General features: G+C 38.4%; 1 protein-coding gene across 4 annotated transcripts in view; it reads left to right on the forward strand.

Moving 5' to 3' along the window:
* LOC106872245 (CD151 antigen) overlaps positions 1–10,278 on the forward strand; it is an 89,088-nt gene that overhangs the window by 73,231 nt on the left and 5,579 nt on the right. For all 4 annotated transcript variants that reach the window (XM_014919160.2, XM_014919159.2, XM_052969153.1 and 1 more), the window contains 3 exons: positions 5,619–5,741; positions 6,278–6,469; positions 7,380–7,454. In XM_014919160.2, the coding sequence (XP_014774646.1) occupies positions 5,619–5,741; positions 6,278–6,469; positions 7,380–7,454 (390 nt within the window). The remainder of the gene's footprint in view (positions 1–5,618; positions 5,742–6,277; positions 6,470–7,379; positions 7,455–10,278) is intronic.

Below are 10,278 nucleotides of genomic sequence, written 5' to 3' on the forward strand. Positions count from 1 at the left end.
CCCCTCACCCCCCTCACCACCACCTCTATACTGTTGGAAGCTGTCATTGCCGGCTTCAGTAACTGTCTCCAGAACATTCCACAGTGTCAGCTGGAACATTTTGGGATATTTTGACTTCAGATGGGAATAACAGGAATTCCAAGACTTTCCCCTATTTTGTTGTCGCAGTCCATGCTTTTGGGAATGCCATGAATTCCATAGAACATCACATTTTATACTTCACACATACACACACATATATCATCGTCATCATCATCATCATCGTCATCATTTAATGCCTGTTGTCCGTCCATGTTGGTATGGTTTGGACAGTTTGACCAGAGGTGGGAAGCTGGGGAGCTATATCAAACCCCACTCCTCTGTTTTGGTAGGGTTTCTTTGGCCGGGTGCCCTTCCCTACCACCTTACAGGGTGTACAAAGGGCGCTTTTCACATGGCACTGGTATGGCCGCTTTTTACATGGCCTGGCACAGGTGTCGTTTACACAATGTCAGCATGGGTGCTTTTTATGTGGGGCCAATACATACTAATACACCTGAGCCATAAGAAATGACACAACAGACAAGATGAGGACAAATATCCATCAAATGTAAATAATGTAAATAATTCCTCATCTCTTAAATATAGAACTGTAGAAGCACTTCTTTATCCAGCTGTCCTCATCCGTAAGCATCCCATGGCCAAACCACTGCAGTGCTACAACCAATTCCTCTGATGCCCATCAACATATTTGCACTTTGTCCTACATGCATATTGACTTTGCACACCCAGCCACAACTACTTTACCTCAACCGGTCCAGCTCTCTTTAATACCAAAATACATCAAAATGGAAACCAATCCCATAAAATTAAAAAGTTCTCTGGACAAATTTCTTCAAAAAACCCGGACCAACCTCCTACACCCGGATATGTCTCCTACAATACAAACTCTTTGCTAGAGTGGGTCATGGTGCCCCATATATGGCTAAAAGTGCTACAAAGTTAGACAACGCCTAGGCCTACACTGGTAGAAACCTATCAAAGTTATGTATATATGTGTGTGTGTGTGTGTATATGTGTGTGTGTGTGTGTGTGTTGCGTATAACTGAGTTATTCTGAGAGTGGGAAGGTTTTGTAGTTTATTTCTTGATGGATTTGTCAGTCTTTCCTGACACATCTGAAACCTTCTCAATGAGTCAGTCCTGTTTGTTCCCTTCATGTTTACTCGTTATATATCGATGGTGATGATGCTAAGTCGGTCTGTTTGTGTGTGTGTAAATATTGTGTATATAGATGTGTGTGTGTGTGTGTGTGTGTGCACGCATTGGAGTGATGAAGATTTTCCTTTTTTTTCATTATGGGAATTGTTGTCAATAGTTTTTCCTGTTGGGTTGTTATGGTGTTTGTGAGAAAGATACATCCACTAAATACTTGTGTATCTGAAACACACACTGTTTAGGTTTAAGATTTTGTGTATTTCTTGAGCTTGTCTGACCTAGTTGTCCCTCCACCACCACCACCACCACTACAGCCACTACACGCCATTACTTAATCATTAACCACCACACTACTACTACAACCAATGCACCATCAACCACTGCTACAACTACGACATACATCAACCAAACTACCACAAATACATGTCAACTATCCATTCTTCTTCTTCTTCTTCTTCTTCCACCACTACTACTACTACTACTACTACTATAGATACATCATCAACCAAACACTGTGACTAGTTTCAAATTTCGTTTTTGCCAACTGAGATTTCATCCACAGATTGCTCCGAGTGTGTGTATGTGTGTGTTGTGTGTGTGTTACACTGATGTGCTGCCTGCCTGTTTGCCTGCACTTGCATACGGTAGTCTCTTCATTCATACTCTGACACATGAGGTACTCCAGCCTGGCCTTGAACATGATGGCTGCAAGAAACTTAGACTGAAACACACACACACACACACACACACACAATCCATGCACAGACCAGTCAAACACACACACGCATCACATGCATACATTGACATGCACATCAAGATGCTGACATCCAGGCACATACACACATTCAGTGACGGGGGAGGGGGGAGGGGCAGAGGAAACGAGGGAGAGGGACAAGAAACCCTAAAAAACAACTGGCTATCATTTGTAAAACATTTGTAAAATGCCTTCATCTCTCCCCTATTCTCCTCCCCTTCATAGCCCCAACACATGTCACAGCTCCATTATTTCAGTAAGGCCTTGGCCCCCTTTTTTTTTATAAGGCAGACCCTAGAGAAACAGAGGGGGGGGGGGAAAGTGGAATTTAAGGTGGTGGTGGTAGTTGTTTCACACACACATGCGATGAGGGTCTTTCTCTCACTCAGTGGAGTGGAGGTTGGTTGTGGTGGGGAAACTAGAGAAAGAAACTGCTACACTACACCCTACATCACATAACTGACACTGCCATACTACATCCCACACACAACCCATGCCTGTGAATGTGAACCCATAGGTTTTAAGTTCAAATAACGCATGAGGCTCATATTTAATGCATTTAAGGAAGAGACTGTTTGCTCAGCTCAGATCTTTTTGTCAGAAATATTTTTCAGTTGTTTTCGTAATGATACCTGTAATATACTGGGGTTCTATTCAAGGAAAAATCTATCATCTCATCAACACCATGACAAAATTGATGGTCATTGTTGGAATGTCTTTGGTAATAAATCCTCTCAATCAAAGATGATTTGGATTTAATCAACAAAGAGCTTTTGAAGAAAACGCATGTGGTCTCTGCACCTGCTGGAAATGGCAACTAAATCTCCTTTCAATTATACACTGTAAGCTTTTTTCTCTCTTCATATTTACGCCCATGGCCTCCCATTCTGTGACTGGATACTTGCATAACCTCATCTACCGATAACATCTTCCCATACTTCTCTAGACATTCCTGTACGACTACTTTTAACCCTATCTCCAAGAGACCTGGCTCCAGCGCCACAACCAACACAAACACATAAATATGAACAACAGACTACACGTCTGTTGTCTCTTTCTTCTCTTCACGAATGTCGTAGAACATCAGATACGACCAAACACGTCACTGAACCATTTAAACCTATCAGGCACAAACATAGAAGAGAGAAATACACGTCTTGTGCCATACGCATAGTTTACAGCAAAGAAAGTCAAATGATAAATGAACGTAGAGTAATCAGAGACACAACAACAACAACAACAACAGCAATAATGCTGCAGAAGTATGTGATCTGGTTTCTGCTTCAGTTTGGTGTCAGATTGTTTTCCATCTCGATTAGAAAGTTATCACGAAAACAAGAACAGGATCCTTCAAATTGAGTGATGACACCATGGAAAAAATTAACCAGTAATGGGTTAACAGCTCTACATTAAGTTCATTGATGTCATTAAAAATACTAACGAGTCAAAATTTGTTGATTGCAAATTTGTCAGGCTTTGATTCAGCTAAAGTCAGCTTGTAAAAAGAAAAGATGCTGGACAGAAAAGATCATTGGTTGGACGGTCACTCACTGTCACAACCGTGGACTGTGATGAACAGACAGGAGAAATGAATGCAGTCCTGCTTTGCACCATTATTAACTTATCAGAAAAAGATAACCGGGGTGGGGTTTTTGGTTAGTGTTGAGGTTGGTGAATGACTGGTTTTAATTTGATATTGACCTTTGTTCAGTGTTATGAGAGGGGACGAAGAGTGTAGGGGTGTGTATGGGTAATATATCATGGTCATATATCCTGCTAAAAATAATAGCCAAATTTTCCTCAAAACACACTATTTTGAAAGCTATTACAGAATGACCAAATCTGAAAACAACTTTGATCAATTGGTCTGCTCAGTCAGAACTGACCTGGGGTTAAACGACAACCACCACCATCACCATTGTAGCTATGTAGATATACTTAAATATTTAACCAATCCTCTTTAAAGAACTGGTAAACAAGCACAGACTAAATGGCATTAACATTGTGTCAAGTTAGTTGAGAGTTCCTCTTTTACGTAATTCCTTCTTGAATTGGCACCAACCCTTTCGGTTGGTGTCAAAAACTGGCAGTGAAGAGGTCAGATAACAATTTCTCCTAAAATGGTAAATGGTTCTTTAAGTTTAGAAAAGAACTTCCTCTGGTACTTGGAAATAAGAGGAACAACTTCTTATTGTCTACTTATTTATTAGAGGGGATTGGTAGAATCATTTCAGCATGAGACATTATGATGTTTTAGGTACTGAGTTCAATTCCTGCCTAGGCCAACTTTCCTTTTCATCCATCTGGGGCTGACAAAGTACCAGTTAAATACTGGGGTTGTTGTCATTGATTATACTCTTCTCGTTGACATTGCTTGCTTTTTGTCAAAACCAGAAATCTTGATTTGATGTGTTGTTGTTGTTTGAGCCCAGATTAGTCCTTCAACACATAGCATACCTCATATGTATATATATGTAGGTATATAAATATGAGGTGTGTGTGTGTGGGGGGGGGGGCATCCAGCCATAGGAACCATGAAAAATCAGATTGGAACCTGGTGCAGCTCCCCAGCTTACCAGTTTGCAGTCAAACTGTCCAACCCATGCCAGCATGGAAAGCAGATGTTAAATGATGATGAAGATATATATATATATACACACATATATAAAATCTACATGGTATCTTTTACTATAACTCTGGGCTAACCAATGCTTTGTGAGTGGATTTGGTTGACAAACTGAAAGAGGTCCATTGTGTGTGTGTGTGTATTTCTCTCTATATGTGTATATGTGTGTATATATTTATCTCTTTATATGTCTGTGTGTGTGTAGAGGCTTGTCTTGACACTGTGATGGTTGTAAACAATCATCATCATGACACAAGTTGTCTGTTTCTAGTCTTGTGTGAAAGACATGTCTGGCCAAGGGGAAATATCCCCTTACTTGGAAATAGGTGAGGATTGGCAACAAGAAGGACCTCCAGTTGTAGAAAATCTGCCTCAACAAATTCCGTTTGACCCATGCAAGCATGGAAAAGTGAATGTGGTGATGTTGATGACGATGAAATGGCCAAAGAATTTAACATTTTGGTTTTTATTGGTTGAAATATTGACTTCCTGAGTAAATATAATCTATGATAAATATTGAATTAAACCTTAATTATCTCCTGATTCTCAATTAAAATACAATTTAAAAAAGTGTGCATGACCTCTGCCTCTAAATTTGTTGTCTTACAACTCGCAGAAAAATGGATATTTTTTAGATGAAATTTTCTGCAAATAAACTTCAGATGGTCTCGATTCTGATTATATCAGAATTGGTCGTGAAAAACTTTTCCAAAGGTGTGGAGAAGAGTTTTGGAAAATTCACACAAGTCAGTTTTTGTTTCCATATAACTTTCAGAAAAATGGATATTTTTCCCTCTAAATATTTTTTTCAGACAGTGAAGATTATGATTAGAGTGGAATTTAATATCCATACTGATACACATCACAGACATCTGATGTTGTTCATAATCTGCTATTCCTTCTCTAAGACAATTCTCTATTCTATGGTGAAACCCTGAAATATGTTCTTAAAATACCTTTTTTTTCTTGTTGATTTACATAATGCAAGTAAAAAATCCCATTTTTTTCTTAATACTTTCATCTTGTTGTTCTGTATTTTTAGCTTGAAAGTCTGCCCAAGAAATTCTTCAGTGAACAATCCAAGATGAGACAGCAGAAACGAGTACCTTGTTGCAGTAATTTGGTCTTGAAATACATGTTTCTTGTATTTAATTTTTTCTTTTGGGTGAGTAGATAAAAATTGTAATGTAATGTGTTTTATATATATGTGTGTGTGTGTGTGTGTGTATATATATACATACATATATATATATATATATATTTATTCTTTTACTTGTTTCAGTCATTTGACTGATTTCTGATGTCTAATGATTGATGGTACTGCAGACATAGCATCACTCATGTCAGCATATATTAAGGAAGATGATGAGGAGGAGAAGGAGGAGGAGGAGAAGGAGAAAGAGGGTATGGCTGAGGCATGAGTAACCTTTTTCAAAAAGTGGACCCCATGAGACATGGCTCTCCATCTGGTGGACTGCACTACTAAAATATTCGAGGTGATTTATTATTTAGGTGTGCCATTTAGAAAGTTCTGTGGGCTCGTAATAGCTTGTTGTGGTCATGATAATGATGGTGATGATGACAATAGTGATCATCATCATCATCATCAACATGCAGGTATGGTTTGATAATGATGATGATGTAACTTGATTGCATAGTGTATAATGATGATGATGATGATGTTGTTGTCTCCAATTGCAGATATCTGGCATTGTGTTGTTGGTAATAGGAATCTGGTTGGTGCGAGAGAAGCACCATTATATCGAACTGCTGGACAATAACTCCTTCCCTGTGGCCACCTACCTCCTGATAGCTGCTGGGGCCAGCATATTGGTCATTGGTCTCCTTGGATGTATCGGCGCCATTAACAATGCCAGCTTACTTCTATTGATTGTGAGTAGCCCCTGCTCTAATCTCTCTCTTTCCTTCACACACACACACTTTCTCTCTCCCTCTCTCTAGTGTAGTTGTTCAAAGCTGATGATTCTCTTGGTCACTGCTGAAATATTTTCAATATGGACAACCCTTCAGGTGAGGAGGTCAATAATAATAATAATAATAATAATCATATGATCTCAGTAAATAATTAGTTTTCATTCCACAAATAAATTGTGTAATACGCATTGGGTTAGTTTGTCTTCTGTTGTGCGTTGAGTTGTGTATTGCCCTCTTGTGCCCTGAGATATCTGTTGCCCTCTTTGGGAGGCAAAACATATGTAGGCTCAGGCATGGTTGTGTGGATAAGAAATTTGCTTCCCAACCATGTGGTCCCAGGTTCAGTCCTACTGCATGGCACCTTGGGCAAGTGTCTTCTACTATAGCCCTGGATTGATCAGAAACTTGTGAGTGGATTTGGTTGGTGAAAACTGAAAGAAGCCCATTTTATATATTGTTGTGTCTTGGGAGGGACATAAAAGTAATAATAATGAAGACACATGCACTGGTTCAGTATCACTTCTTTATTGTTAAATATCTAACCAACTAATTAATCAATCATTTGTTTAAGCAATCAATTGATTGTTTGTCAAACAAACAGGTGCCACTGGTCTTGCCGGGAACTGGAAACAACAGCCTATGAATAAGGCCAGACATGTTTTTGCAGTCAATTGCCAGCACATTAGAACCATTGGCTTGAACAGGAAGGTTGTTGTTGTCTGTAATGAGCAAACATTTGAAGATTAGGAGAAACACACACACACACACATACATATATATATATACTCACACACACACACATACATATATACACACACACAGCCACCACCACCACCTTAACAGTTACCACTGTATTTCTTATTTTCAGTACTCGATGTTCCTTTTGGTTATTTTCCTCCTGGAGGTCATAGCTGGAACGGTGGCCTGTATGTATGGTGACTCGGTAAAGTATAACATGTTCTTTCTTCTTTTTTACCCTCGTGCTACATACACAGTGTGTGTGTGTGTTGCTTTTAAGTTTCTTAGAGAACTATTAACAACAGCAGTGAGGCATTTTGTTAAACCCCTCCACATTTGCAATTATTTTCAAACTTTGAAACTGATGAGCTGAGAATTTGCATTAGTCAAAGGGTAAGAAAGGGGTTTAGAGAGGTGGTGGTGGGGGGCACATAAAATCTCTTCAACTAATGAAATCTACTTTGAAACAAAGTCTATCTCTGGATGTGAACTGTTATGACAGTATTAAAGGAGTTTTAGGAATAGAAATAATGATGATAATTATATTTTACAAGGATTGACGTAACTCTTCACAAATTTCGGAATGGCTGGATAGCTTTCTACTTTAGACTGTAATTTCTATAACTTTGAATTTTTATCACTTTTCATTTTGAACTTGACAAAGACAGGCTTGCTTTCGAAATATCGTTCAACCAATAAATTATCTATTGCAATCGCAAAAGAAATTTCGGATGTGGAAGCAAGGTTTAGAATGAAAAGGCCTTAGAATCAATGTAGCGAAGACCAAAGTTCTAGTAAGTAGGAAGGTAAACTCATCACACACCCCCTCAGGCATCTAACAAAGATGATGATGATGATGATGATGGACAACATGTGGTGTGGAGAAGAATCATCTACATGTGACAGCATGATGAAAAGAATGCTGAAATGAGGACTAGATATGGAGATAGGGCTGTATAAGATACCTCCCTGGTTTCTCACTCATCAGGCCTTGTTTAGATCCCCATCTGCACCCCCATGTCTCTATCAACCATCTTCCCCCATTCACTGTACCATAACATCCATGGAATATTCAGGTTGTTTCATGACTACGGATCCACTGAATATTTCTGGGTAATCTCCTTTATTTTTCTCTGTATAAAGAGAATAGCAAAATGTATTTACATCTGCATAAAGTTCCACAGTGGAAAGTTAAAAACTTTACTTTAACCATTTAAAATTATTTTAGGTTTTCTAAGATTTGCTGTGTTATGCATAAATGCTTATCAATTTACACACACATTTCTGTGTGTACATGTATCTATCATCATCATCATCATTTAACATGCATATATATATACATACACACAACCATGTGTGTGCATATAAACACACACATCTACTTGTATCTCCTTGTAACCACAGAAGTCTGGAAACACCCAAGAGATTTTCCTTCTTCCATAGCAAAGCCACACCTTCTTTAATAGGGTTACATACATACATGGATTATTACTTACATACATAAACATACATTATTACTGACATAGACACACACATACATATATCTACACATGTATGTATATATATATATATATATATATATATATATATATATATATATATATATATATATATCTATATATATATATATATATCTACACATATATATGTATACAAGTCTGCATGCATATGCAGACTTGTAGGTTGTATGTTTCTAGGTTAATTATTTACGTATGTGGAAGTTTGAACGTGTATTTGTGTGTGTGAAGTTAGTTTCAGTTGACAATAAAGTTATCATGCCAGAATGTTATGCAAATTTCTTTACATTACTTGTTTCCATGGTAACATAGCTGTAGTCACACAGTCTTCTCCCTCTACTTATACTGCTACTACAATGGCCTCTGTTTTCCAGAAATAGCTGGTATCATGCCCCACCGCCTTTATATCTCTCTTCCCTCTTGTATCCTCTGGTCAAATCCTTCTTCCCCAGAATGTCATTCCTCCTGGAATTCTCACATCTATATGGTTCTTTTACAACAACCAACTTACAGTTGTTCAAGAGAAATGTTAGCCCTGTTGGTCTTGCTGATGTTGCAGGGCTGTGAAGGTTACGGGCTTAAACCTTCTTTCACATTATACATCATTATTAAAATTGGTCAGCTGACAGTTTCCATAGCAACTCAGCTCACTTCTTGTGACACACTCATTTTTAGTCATTAGCCCACTGTAATAGCCCTGTTCTTCATTCCCATCTTAGACATTTGCATTTAGACAGAAAAGGCTACCTTGTTTAGCAACTAAATGTTGCTAAACTTGCCACTTTTCATTATAGGGAGTTGTGGCTGGCCCTTGTTAAACACATCATTGTCCTAGAGAGATATGGCTACCCAGTTGTAGAGAAGGATATTTCTACCTTATCCTAGGGAAGAGTCACTTCTCTGTCAGTGATGGTCACTGCTCAACAAACCTCACAGTGGTTTTAGATTGCAAACATTCAGTTATTGTGAGTTTGTGCATTGCAACGAGGATGTCAGTAGTAAATATTCTCTGCTTTGTTGTGTGTGTGATCATCATCATCATTTAACGTCCATTTTCCATGCTGGCATGGTTTGACAGGAGCTGACAAGGCTGGGATCTGCACCAGACTTTGTCTGTTTTGGTATGGTTTCTATAGCTGGATGCCCTTCTTAAAAACCAACCACTTTCCGTTCATAGTAAATGTGGATATATATATATACACACACACACACACACACATATAAATACCTGTTGTTTCCGGGGAGAGTCATTCTCTTTTCGTGCCTTATAATTTAACAGACTCATGGGTAAAAGTTCCACTTATTTCTTTGCGTCTTGCAACCTTTTCATTAGCTTTAAATTACAAGGCAGCAAAAGAGAACGACTCTCCCCAGACACAACAGAATATGCTCCAACACACGAACTCACATAAAGGATCTTGCAAACCAAATCCCAAAACGAAATATATTGTATGCAGTCTATATATGTCTCTCTCTCTGTATGTATGTATACATACAATACAAATTCCCCCC

The sequence above is a fragment of the Octopus bimaculoides genome, chromosome 7, assembly GCF_001194135.2.
Source record: "Octopus bimaculoides isolate UCB-OBI-ISO-001 chromosome 7, ASM119413v2, whole genome shotgun sequence".
NCBI classification, from domain to species: domain Eukaryota; kingdom Metazoa; phylum Mollusca; class Cephalopoda; order Octopoda; family Octopodidae; genus Octopus; species Octopus bimaculoides.